At 36.0% G+C, this 13,627-nt stretch overlaps 1 protein-coding gene across 1 annotated transcript in view; it reads left to right on the plus strand.

Moving 5' to 3' along the window:
• Positions 1-13,627, plus strand: part of anapc5 (anaphase promoting complex subunit 5) — a 54,725-nt gene that overhangs the window by 28,077 nt on the left and 13,021 nt on the right. The window contains exons 8-14 of the mRNA XM_072587477.1: positions 675-756; positions 898-990; positions 1,740-1,921; positions 2,937-3,072; positions 5,514-5,588; positions 6,867-6,988; positions 9,877-9,984. Of these exons, the coding sequence (XP_072443578.1) occupies positions 675-756; positions 898-990; positions 1,740-1,921; positions 2,937-3,072; positions 5,514-5,588; positions 6,867-6,988; positions 9,877-9,984 (798 nt within the window). The remainder of the gene's footprint in view (positions 1-674; positions 757-897; positions 991-1,739; positions 1,922-2,936; positions 3,073-5,513; positions 5,589-6,866; positions 6,989-9,876; positions 9,985-13,627) is intronic.

The raw sequence follows: 13,627 nt of genomic DNA on the forward strand, positions 1-13,627 counted from the left end.
TGTGCAGATCAGGTGAATTGGCCTTGCTAAATTGCCCATCGTGTTAGGTGCATTAGTTGGGGTAAATATAGGGCAGGGGAATGGGTCTGGGTGGGTTACTCTTCGGAGGTTCACTGTGGACTCGTTGAGCCAATTGGCCTGTTTCCATATTGTAGGGAATCTAATATAATCTAAATGAGAATGTTTTAATTTCTGTATAAACTAAGATTTCCTAAATAAATTAACAAAGGTTTGCAGTAGTACATAACTATTGGAGGCAGGGTGCAGCACTAATTTAGATATCTCCAGCATCACCCTCCATATTAATTTCAAACATTCCTCTTCATTGTAGCCAAAAAACATTGCTAAAACAGGCATGTTGAATGCTTGAAGTATTCCCGATTATGCCTGTAACAGGAGAAAAATGATTGTGCTAAAAAGTGACCTGTATAATTCTTGCTGGACCATTAAATTGATGGCACTCTTTTTTTACATTGGCACAGCTATTCTTAAAAGGTAGTACAAATATATGGGTTTTAACAGCAAGGGGTCCCCTGGAGCTAATTGACATTGGAGAACCACTGTCCAAGTGGTTTCTCTAATATAATTGGGATATTTAGAGTATTGCTTATGCTATTAAATAGCATGTGCTTTTGCTTTCCGATGATCTGACTTTAATATCTTTGTATTTGCAGTGAGCAGGCCCAGTTTGCTTTACAGGAAGCTATTCGTATTGCACAAGAATCCAGTGATCACGTTTGTTTACAGCATTGCTTGGTAAGGAGTCTTAACTTAGCCTTCACATTATTTAGTCTTTAGTGCATTTCTACTTTTTTGATGCTCTGAAACATAAATCTTAATTTTGATATTTGACATTTAGTTCTAAGTTCATCACACTAATCATTGCTTTGTTTCTAGAGTTGGCTCTATATACTAGAGCAAATGAAAGGATCTGATAATGCAGTTCTTGTTGAACATTCTGTGAAAAAGGCTGGACAGCTTGGCTTACCTGTAAGTAAATTTGCTTCCTAGAGCTAGATACTAGTAGAGCATAAACATTTAGTAAAATATTAATTAATTTTCTTTGTGAATAATAAAATTAGTAAATTTGTAAATTCCAAAAGATAATGGTCTTAGGAGAATTCAAGTCTACACTTTTAAGTGAGAACTCTATTTAAGTTAACCAAAATCCATAAAACATTCATTACTGACTATTAGCACAATCCATATGTATACAACCTGTTCAAACTTAATTAACTCTCCTATGCCCATCACTTAATCCCTCATTGTATTAGGTCTCAGGCATTCCTTCAAATCAGATCAGGTGATAAAAGTTACAATTTTCTACTTTAACCTATAATCAGAAATGTATTTTAAATAAGTATTTGTGGTTCTTTCTATAGAACACTAACATACAGTCCAAGTAAGGAAGTTAAAATCAACTTTAATGTATTGTTGCAGTATGATCATGTAGGAGTTTTTGAACTGGACCAGCAAACACAAGTTGAGATTTCATTTTCTCTCATTTAAAACTTTAGTTTAATAAATAGAGTAACTGTCAAATTCAAAAACCCAACTGCTTCTCCTGGAAGGGAATCTGTCATCCCATCTGGTCCTGCCAACAGAGACTCCAACTATCTTTATATGCTCAGAGTTCTAGGCATTGAAAATGAATGATGCCTTGGAATGTGTACCCCTTTGCACAAACAACAAAAATGATACTCCTGTTATGTTAATATCTAACTGCTCTTATTTTGTAGTATCTAGCATCTCTGGGCATCCAATCACTAGTGCAACAAAGGACCTTTTCTGGAAGGTCAGCCAACAAATTAATGGATGCCATGAAGGATTCTGACATGTTGCATTGGAAACATGGGCTTTCAGAGCTTATTGATGTGAGCATAGCTCAGAAAACTGCAATTTGGAAAATGTATGGTCAAAGGTATGTAAAAGTGTGTTAATTTTTATTTATGGACTCATGGTGCATAACAAATTGCATTCCATTTAAGGGGAGAATGTGAGGCCTGCAGATCAGAGCTGAAAATGTGTTGCTGGAAAAGCGCAGCAGGTCAGGCAGCATCCAAGGAACAGGAGAATCGACGTTGAAGGGCTGATGCCCGAAACGTCGATTCTCCTGTTCCTTGGATGCTGCCTGACCTGCTGCGCTTTTCCAGCAACACATTTTCAGCTGCATATCATTTAACCCTTAGGAGTAAAACTAAAGGTGGTATTTATTTTTAAGTTATACCCTTGCATTATTGGACAACTGAGAAGGGTAAATAATGATTAAAAAATAGAAATGGCTAGGAAAACTCAGCAGGTCCAGCAGCATCTGTGGAGAGAAGTCAGAGTTAATATTTCGCGTCCAGTAACCCTGAAGAAGTGGACTGGACCCGAAACATTAACTCTGATTTCTCTCCACAGATGCTGCCAGCCCTGCTGAGTTTTTAAAGCTATTTCTTCTTTTGTTTCTTATTTCCAGTATCCACGGTTCATTTGGTTTTTTTATTTATGGCCTTGTCCAATTCCATTATTTTCTGCTAGGTTATTTCAAATAACATAGTGACAACTTTTCAAAAAGTAACTAAGTTAAATCATCTGCCTCCAATTAGGAGTGGATCTGACTTCTATTAAGTTTCTTCCAATCACTAACTGAAATTATGAACTTTGGGAATGACCTCATATATTCTGGTACAATATTCTAGCAGGTGATGTGAGACTTACCAATAATCATTAGCAAGTGGAATTGTCAGAATAGAAAATGAGCTCTATTCTTTTCCTACCTTTTTTGAGTACTCTTGGTGAGAGTTGGTGCCAAGTTTGTATGTTGCTTTGTTCTATATTTCTGAATTATGTGGATTAGACTTACCTAGTAGGTGAGACTTTCAAAAGTGTTTATCATAATTGCCAATAAATTACTCTCAGCGTGAATACTTAATTTTGTTTATCATTTCTAGCACAATGGCTCTACAACAAACACAACTTCTTCTGTACATGCATACTCTGGAGTCTGTAAATGTGGATATCCATCAAAATAACACTGAAGCAATGGCTGTAGTACTTTGTCACCTGGCAGAACTTCATGCAGAACAGGTAAGTTGGCTTTGTTTATTTTTTCATTTTTTGCCTTGCCTGCTTTTTTTCCCCTGCAGACCACATTGAGATACAGTTTCATCTGACAGTATATCGGCCAAGTGACCATTCTCCATGTGTCAATGATAACAAGATATTTGATCATTAGGAACTTTATAGTTGAGTTTAAAAGAATATATTGACTTGCTTACTTAAGTAGAGTTCATTGGATGGTAAGTACCAGCTAAGCATATTTGCTTTTCATCTCCCTTGCCCCAGATGACTGATACTAATCATACAGTAGCTCAGCTGAGATTAGTTTACCCTGCTCAAACCAAGGGCAGGATCTCACACTTTGTCTAGCAGAGTTATCTGGGATAGTTAAACCATCAAAGAGTGTTTCTGCTAGCTATGTAGAAGAATATTGCTTGAAGTTCTTCTTTACTGAAACAATGATCTTTCTAAAATGATTCATATTCCCAATTACAATATAATGTCACATGGTTAAAATAGCAATCTTGTGGTGATTGTGTTTTCTTAAACTCTCAGCATTTGGCCCATATCCCTATAAACCCTTCCTATTCATATACCTTTCAAGATGCCTTTTAAATGTAATTGTGCTAGCCTCCTCTGGCAACTCAGTCCATACACGTACCACCCTCTGTGTGAAAAAGTTGTCTCTTAGGTCCTTTTTAAATCTTTCCCCTTTCACCTTAAACCTATGCCCTCTAGTTCTGGGACCCAGGGAAAAGACCTCGAGTATTTATCCTATCAATGCTCCTCATCATTTTATAAACCTCTATAATGTCACCCCTCAGCCTCTGATGCCTCAAGGAAAATAGCCCCAGCCTATTCAGTCTTTCCCTGTAGCTCAAACCCTCAACCCTGGCAACACCCTTGTAGATCTTTTCTAAACCTTTTCAAGTTTCACAACATCCTTCCTATAACAGGGAGACCAGAATTGCACGCAATATTCCAAAAGTGGTCTAACCAATGTCCTGTACAGCCACAACATGACCTTGATAGAGGCAAGCATACCAAACGCCGCCTTCACTATCCATCTACCTGCAACTCTACTTTCAAGGAAGTATGAACTTGCATTCCAAGGTCTCTTTGTTCAGCAACACATCCCAGGACCTATCCACTGGGTGTATAAGTCCTGCCCTGATTTGCTTTTCCAAAATGTAGCACCTCACATTTATCTAAATTAAACTCCATCTGTCACTCCTCAGCCCATTGGCCCATCTGATCCAAGTCCCATTTTACTCTGAGGTAACCTCCTTGGCTGTCCACTACATCTGCAAACTTACTGACCATACCTCCTAAATTCACATCTAAATCACTTCTATAAATGACAAAAAGCAGCGGACCCAGCACTGATCCTTGTGGGGTTAGATTTTATTTAAGATATCTGGTCGGCATGGATGAGTTGGACCAAAGGGTCTGTTTCAATGCAGTACAGCTCTATGACTCTAAGAGACAGAATTATTGTTCCTCATGTTCTGTCTTTCAAATGAGTATAATAGTGTTAATTTCTTGACACAATCTCCCAATTAGTGTCCCCTCATCCATGAAAGCTGTCCAATTCCAAAATCAGGTAAAATTACAGTTCCAATTCCTTGATCCAGAAATGGGATAAACCTGTGCAGAACATCTGTTCTGGGTCTGTAGGGGCCTACTCTGATAGAGTAGTATATTGACCAAAAATAAATCTACAGCTGATTTCATCTCTATTTAGTGGAATATCTGTGCCTTCATCTTAGTGGCCTTATTGATTAGATTTAAACTCAGTGAAGTGGTCCTGAACATGTCTCATCACTCTCTGTGCTACCACGACGATATGTTTGAGAAACTAAAATAAGAGTCTCTATAATCTAGAAAGTCTTGTATTATGCAAAAGAAAATGAACAATTACTTAAATTCGGCACTTCACAATATTATTTAGGAATTTGGTAACATTTAAAGTGGTTAAAAGAACTTGTTTTGATTTAGCAAGTTTCATGTAAGGTTTGTATGTTATTTAGCTAAAAGCAGTTCCTTAACCAAAACATAAGAGGGAGCTATTAGAGGTAGCCATAGCCAGATGCTCTTAAGAATTTGTCTCTAAGCTGTCAATTCACTTCTTTCACACTGCAGACTACTAATCACTTCCAAACCAACCTCGGTTTACAACTGAAGAGTGTGTTAGTTATGACTCTTGTTTATAAAGAGTCAATCATAATTATTTGACTCCAAGATGTGATAATCCAGAGCTCCTAAAATAATTTTGTTGTCAAAGTAAAGCAACTAGGCAATAGTTGGCACTTAATATAAAAGAACTGAATTTTGAATTCCCTTTTTCTTCATTTGATTTATGTATTTAATAGAAACCCAAGCAGCTGAAATGCTATTGCAATTAATTAATAAATGTATCCTTGAATGTGATTGTTACCTTAAATGATACATATCTTTTGAATTTGTAGGGCTATTATTCAGCTGCTTCTGAAATCCTAAAGCATTTGAAAGATCGGTTTCCTCCCCACAGCCAGCATGCAAAGGTACAGTGGCAATTGCAATAGCAGTTATTGTTTGATAAAGAAGATAATTGTCATCATTTTGACACTGTTTAGTTTTTGAAATGATTACAGTAACTTAATAGTGTAATAGTTCTTCAAAACAAGTGTACAATAGTTTTACTGCACTGAATTCAAGAAATATATGCTGCACACTGGGAAGAAAACGTTAATATCTCAACTGCAACTTTTACTTTGAATTAATTAGCGGAACTGCAATTATAAAATAGACCATGTTTACCTTAAGATGCTGACAGTTGATTGGCTTGTGAATTTCAGTTTCTTAAAAAAAAAAATTGGAGACCGATGACCTATGTGAAAATTAAACTTTCAGTTTCTAATGACCCATGAAGAGTTCCTATTTCTGCTTCAGAACTCACAAAAGAACTGCTGTTGAATTCAGTGGAAATAGACAATGAGCTGGAGAATCAATTGGGTTTCACCAGTTTCGTAGGATGTAGGTTTGTGATCATGATCAACTACATTGTTGAGTTTCTCGTCAGAAGTAAAAGAACAACAAAGGCCATAAATCTCTTTTCGGGGAAAGAGGGAATCTGCAAAGAGACTCTTAACAGTTGAACTAGTAGTCTAAGTCTAGAACCTGTATGTTTGTATGTTTACGATTAGGAAGTGGAGCCATGATTATTTCTTGTTTTCTTGTTGCAACCTATGTTTAGTTTGTTGTTCATTTCCTATTTCAGTGTATTTGACCTTTAGAAAGTTTGTGGAAATCTTTAAGTGTTGATTTACCAACTCTTTCTAACTGATTGATTGAAAATTGAAATCTTATCATTTTGATATATATTTTGTATTGAATTTGGCAAATACTAGACTGCTATATTTTTATGCTGCTTTTTTTTGAATTTCTGTGAAGATGTTGCTTGAAAATATGCCTTTGAAATGTTAAGGAAAATGAAGTTACAACCTATGTAGACATCAGTGACATTACCACAGTAATAAGATAAGTTGAGGATCTTCTCACATTAAATGTTTGAGTTCAGTGGTTATAGATGTCCTTTTGTTAAAAACAAACTTTTGATTATTTACACAAATATCAGAAAACCTGAATTACTATATGCCTACGGGAATTCTTATTAGGTTACTGAGTATATACAATGAAGCAATTTGTATGAATTCATGTTGAAATTAGTAATTAATTGCTATCTTACTGGCAATAAAAAGCAAACAGTAGTGTTGACATTGCTTATTTACAACTTTTTATGTTCCATGCTTTATAATCAAATTTATTTTTGTACCTGTAAGCTCTGGATGCTGTTTGAACAAAATATACAGTTTAATCGAGCAATGAGTGATGGGAAATATCACATAGCTGACTCCCTAGTTCCTGGAATAGCAGCACTTAATGGCCCAGAAGGACTGTATAGGTAAGTATAATGAATAATTTTCAGCAAAGTGTTGCAGAGATTTGGGACACTTATACCAAGAGCAGTTGATACTGGATCAATTGCTAATTTTTAATGTCTGATTGCTATTGTTGCCTACCAAAGATTTTAAGAGATGTGGAGTGAAGACAGTTATATGGAATTAGATTAGGAATCAGTCATTAATTCATTGATTTGTGAAACAAGCATGGATAGCTAAATTGTGTACTCGTTCCTATAACATTGATATCTCAGCTTAATTTCATTGTATTACATTTTCTCCAAAGAAAAATGGAAAAGTAGATTAAAGAAGTTTAATTTGTAACTTAATTTGAAAAATTAGGAGAGCCTTTCAAATATGAGCTTTGCTGACTTTGATTCGTTTTCTTGAATTGCAAAAATGAACAAGGCTTAATTTTCCTCCTAAATAAATTAATTGGCTTTATTACAAGTTCAGAGAAGCTTATGGCATGGTTTTGAAAATAATATGTGCTTTTTGTAAGTAGAAGAGGTTACGCTGATGGGTGTTTTTGGAAAGAAATCTGCTGTTATACCGTAATGCCAGTATGCTTGTTTCTTTAATATCTCCTACATATTTGCTAATAGACTGAAAGTGTAAGTCAGCATTGCTTCAGAGGGCCATTGGTTGCTTTCTGTCAGAAAGAGATGACTGGTGGTGAGTTTAACCTGAGGGACACCACATCAGGAGAGGGGCAAGGTTGAGAAGGCAGGGCCTTCCTGGGTGACTTCAGCCAGTACGGAAGTTGAACTGGTACTATTTGTGTGACTCTGCATTGCAAACCAACCATATAGCCAATGCATTCCACCACCCCCTCCTTTTAAAAAAAAGCCAGTGCTACATTTATCTTTTGGATTCATTTGTGTAATGGCATTTATTTACTACTTCATCACATTGTCAATTTTATTCATGTTATTACATATTGCCTCAAATTTTATAATGGTAGCATAACACAAATCAAAAACTGTAGTTTTCTAATTAAGAATAAATACTTCACAATACAGAAAAAACAGTATGTAGAATCTACCAGTAAAAAGGGAACAGAAGTTCAGTTAATTAAATTGTTCGAAGTATTTTTTGAAATTTTTTCTCCTTCTCCTTACCATTTATTTCCTCCAACCCTGAAACTAGGTGGGTTAAAAGTACCATTTAGAATACAAAATGTTACTTTTTTAACTTGCCAACAAACAACTATAGTTCCAATCCTTAATGCATCTTCTAAATTTCATTCTCTGATGCTGATTTTGCATGAGTGCCTGAGACTCCTTATACTGCCGAAGTGCCATTCTACATATTTTGGTTTTGACACGCTCTAAAAGATGCCATGCCATATCTGTTCTAACTTCTAAGCTAGCCTGTCCCTGTATATTGCACTATCATATTCCACTACCTACATGAGTCCTTTCCAGACCAACCTATCCTGAAAGTCACAACTCACTCCCCCACCTCTGATGCATTTCTGCTGATCAAGCACACAATTTAGAACAATCCTAATTTATTTGATACCCACCAGACATTATGTCATGTTCACAATTTTCAAGCATGTAGCAGTTCTTTATTTATGTAAATATAAATAGAAGCTTTTTAAAGTTTGATTCAAAATTACTTAATAAAAGAAAAGTAAATAATCCGTTGAAAATTTTTTTTCCAGGCAATGATTCACATTTTGTCACTGGCTGCTATTTTTTTCCTGATCATCCAGCACACAATTTAGAACAGTCTTAACTTACTTTGATACATGCCAGATATGTGCTATGTTCACAATTTGCAAGCATATATCAATTGTTTACTTATGTAAATATGTCTTTTTTTTTCAATTTTGATATCAAATGATTTAAGAAAAGAAAAGCAAATAACCTATTCAAAAAATGTTTCCGGCAGCGATTCACGTTTTGTTATTGGCTGCTTCTTTTTAGTTCAGAGAATGTGACTGACTCTTAATAGTCAGAGGAACAAAAAAAAGGTGGTGACGCCACATGTTTTGCTAGAATTCTACAATTATTACTCTTTATTAACATTTTTAAAATTTGAATCTAATAGTTTATTGTTTCTCTGACCAGCAAGCAACCCACAGAAAATGTACTAGCAATAAGTCCTCTGTGTGAATTTCCTGTTGACCATCTAATTTGATACCAGGTTATAAATGATGGAAATGTGTGTCCTGTTTGAAATTTCCACTAGAATGTTTCTGTGACTGCCTGACATGGAAATATGTTTATAAATTTTAAGTTGGAAAAATCTGAATTTCTTAGAAAAGAGATGAACAAATTGCTCAAGCAACAGGAGAAAATATACTTTTTAAGATAGATGCAGAGTTTAAAAAATAACTTACAATCTAACCTCTCAAATATTGTAACTTACGTATATTGTTGTCCCACTCCTGTTAGAGATTGTTCTATTATATTTCATTCTGAAGTTTTGAGATTTTAAACTTGGGTTTATTAGCCTCTTCAATTGGCTTATAATGCTCCTGACTATTGCTCAACTGTTCAAGCCTACCTGGTGTTTTCTATCTTGCTGTACATCCTGGATTTTAAGAAGAGTAAAATTGAGTGTATAAGTAAAGGAGCATGTAATTGTCAAGGCTATAAGCTTTCATTAATAACTGGATAGAATTTTGGCATTAATCTACCAAAAACTGGTTTAAAAACTCCCAGAATGATTTGGTATAGTGTGACCGAACTCAGTGTCTTTAAACATGCAGTGTGTCACCTGGCATTATAAAATAGCATATTCCTCAATTCACAATGACATCATAAAAACTTGCTGTATTAACTAAAATGCAATGTGTTCTAAATGAATTTTGATGTATCCAGTGGTATATGGCCCTACACAATAGCGCTCATTGATTTCCTTCCATGTTTCCTCAAAGGAAAGCACTTGTGCTGAAAGCTCAGAATCAGATCACAGAATCCTACAGACTTCTACAAAAGTTGTTGGTCCATTGTCAAAAGAAAAAATCTACAGAAATGTTGATAAAGTAAGTATAGAATGATTGCATGTGTGAATGATCCAAAATGATGATAGCACCAGGGATTGAATTTTTAGTCAGGGACAGGAACCCAAATAGGTCCTAGTTCCAGTTCCTGACCTCTTGTGCTATGTTTTAGATGCACTCTGCAGTTTTGAAATGCAGAGTCAGTTGAAGGCTGGGGATGGTGGGCAAACTCATCCAAAAATAAAGACAGCAAGGGAGAAAGCCAGATAAGTTTTGTTGATTTATTGAAACATGGTCCAGGCTATTGCTGACTGCAAATCCCAGTCCATGTGGAAATAAAGCCCTTAGTTAAATCAGTTTGCTGATTTTACTTGCCCCTCTTTGAAAAAAGCTGGTGTAGTGGTGGAAAATAGCACAATGGCCCCATATGTCACCGTAGTGTAGGCTTGAGTAATATTTTATTGTGATAACTAATTACATTTTCTATATTACTAAGTCTGTCTGAAGGATTTTGAATCTGTGGTAAAAATACAGAACTGCAACTAAATTATAATTTTTTAGATACTAGAATTTGTAAGGAATAGTTTGTTTGTTAGTCTTCAAGTTTTATTTTGAGTTTCTTTAAAAAAAGAGTGGAAGCAGTATTAACATTGCAAGTAATAACACTCATACAAAGCAAATATGTCTAAAAATGAGGCTTTTCAATCAACTGATACTAATCAGCTTTGTTAATAGGACAAATAGTAAATGATATAGAAAATTGCTATTTTTAGTGTATAATTTGAGGTTATGAATGTACGATAAACTAATATCAAACCTGAAAGAAGCTTACTACTGACAACATAGTATACTAGCTACCACATCTAAAAACTTTGAATGACATGCAGCCACACATATTATCACTCAGTTAATATCCAAAATGAGCAAGCCATTTTATCATTATTTATTAAAGCAAGTCAGCACAGATTATTTAAAGGGAAATGGTGCTTAACTTGAGTTTTTTGAGGTAAAGTAATAACGAAGGTGATGTTGTTTAATATCTGGACTTCAGCAAGTATTTGATGAAGTACTATGAAATGCCAAAAACATTAAAGCCTCTGAGATAAAGTGACATTGATGGTGGATGTGAACTTGGTTAAATGACAGGTTAATCAGGTTTTTGGACTGTAGGAGAAATAAAAATTCCCGAGGGGTCAGTACTAGGAGAGCTGCTTTTCTTCAAGTATATTAGTGACTTAAACTTTGGTATACAGTATACAATTTCAAAAGTTGGGAAATATTATGAACTGTACAGAAGATACTGTTAGACATCCAAAGATTATAGATAGGACTGAGTGAAAATTTAGCAGATGAAATTTAATATATAGAACTAACGAGTAATGCATTGTAATACAAATAATGAGGCAAGACAAAGTAAACTAAAGTGTACGATTCTAAAGGAAAGGCAACAAGACAGGCACTGACTTGCTATGTACATAATCATTGAAGGTGGCAGGTGGGTTCAACAAGTGGTTTAAAAAAAAGACACATGAGATCCTGGGCTTTAAAAAGTGACACCAGCCCTAACTTTTGTTTCATGATCAGGTGCATGAGGCAGAAGGATTCTAGGCTCTGCAAACCTGACTTTGGATGCCTGGACTCCTAATTTTTGGTCTGGGAGTGCAGGCTGCGTAGGAAGTCAGGTCAGTCGATGTGGAAGAGCTCATGAAGCTGCATATTTTTGAGCCAGACTGGACGGAAAGCTTGCCTCAGGATTCCAGCAAGCATCCAAAAGTTAAAATAAAGTAAAATAAGCCCAATATTCACATTCTCTCATTTCCACAAACTAATGCTGTTTAGGAGCCATCCCCATGGCCCCTTATTCTCCTGTGCTAACTTAGTGCTAATTCATATCCCCCTTCAACTAACATGCCTACTTGCCTTTATGTTCTGGTACTCCAGAAGACAAAAGACAAAATGGAGGTCTACTACTTAAAGTTCCATATTGCAGACTACACTTTATTGAGAAAAGCGCACTCATTTGTAGGAAAAATACATTTTGATAGCTCTTTCTTCTCCTTGACAGCTTTGCCATTCCAAGGGGTTTATGCATTAGGCACAATCTGCTCTGCTAATAACAATCATACAGAATACTTAAGCCCCTCAATCCCCAACACCCAAAGTTGTCCCAAGATCATATGAATAGGGGTACGTTACTTCTACAGGATACCCTAACTATTCAAATGAACCCACAAAGTCTGTTTGCTCTTAGCTGATCTAATGTGCACACTGCAGTTCCATGCTTTGGGCTGCCAAAATCCTACTTCAATGGAGGCAGCTTTGATATGCCAAATATTTGGTCCATACAAAAGTAATGAAATTATGTGGAATCTTCAATGATTACTGATTTTGCCTCTGCTGAAATGTTATTTCTAATTTGGTGTGCCACACTTTTTAGAAAGCTTTAAAAGGGGTGCAAAAAAATTTACAACAAATGGTTATATTGTAAATGGGGAACTTGCATGACAGGAATAAATGACAAAAATTGTGTCTGTCCTTTAAAGAAAGATTGAGTGGAGATTTAATGGTATTCAAAATCTTGTAGTTCAATAGAAAGAAGCTGTTCCCTTTGGTGGAGGTGACACAAACCGAAGATATGGATTGGGTGATAGTGAGAGTCATAAAGATGTACAGTACAGAAACAGACCCTTCCGTCCAACTCTTCCATGCGAACCAGATATCCTAAATTAATCTAGTCCCATTTGCCAGCATTTGGCCTATATCTCTCTAAACCATTCCTATTCGTATACACATCCAGATACCTTTTAAATATTGTAATTATACCAGCCTCCACCACCACCTCTGGCACCATTCAATTCTGGTCTCCCCGCTATAGGAAAGATGTTGTGAAACTTGAAAAGGTTCAGAAAACATTTACAAGGATGTTGCCAGGATTGGAGGGTTTGAGCTATAAGAAGAGACTGAATAGGTTGGGACCATTTTCCTTGGAGCGTAAGAGGCTGAGGGGTTGACCTTATGGGGGTTTATAAAATCATGAGGCGCATGGATAGGGTGAAGAGCCAAGGACTTGACCCCAAGATACAGGAGTCCAAAACTAGAGAGCATAGATTTAAGGTGAGAGGGAAAGATTTAAAAGGGACCTAAGGGGCAATTTTTTCACGCATGAGAGAAAAGACATGTTTACATTGCAAATTATTGGGATGTGGAACACAGTATCCAACAAAATGGTGGAGGCTGAATCAATTGTAGCTTTTAAAAGAGATTAGCATAAGTAAGTAATGGTTTTGAAAAATTGCTGGGGAAGAGCCAACAGTGGGACTGTCTTGCAGAGTCAGTACGGTTTCAGAAGGCTCATGTATACAGCATAGAAGGAGTCCATTGTATGATTTAATGCTCAGCCAAGCATGTCCTTACCCATCTTCCATACAGAGTATTTCTGGTGGGACCAAGTAATAGGAATTTGGCTTGACCTTAAGCTTTCCAATTTAACACACTGTAAACAGTTGTTGTATCTCAGCTGCTATTCCGAAGAGTCAAATTTAGTACATACAAGGCATTACACACAAAACCCTCTTGAAATGTATGTTTTGGCTTCTCACTGCACTAAATATTTGAGCGCTGGGGACTAAGAGTCTAGATAAAATTGATTAGGAATTTGCTATAGACATCACTAACAAAATCACAG

This window comes from Chiloscyllium punctatum, chromosome 17 (assembly GCF_047496795.1).
Source record: "Chiloscyllium punctatum isolate Juve2018m chromosome 17, sChiPun1.3, whole genome shotgun sequence".
Classification (NCBI taxonomy): Eukaryota; Metazoa; Chordata; class Chondrichthyes; order Orectolobiformes; family Hemiscylliidae; genus Chiloscyllium; species Chiloscyllium punctatum.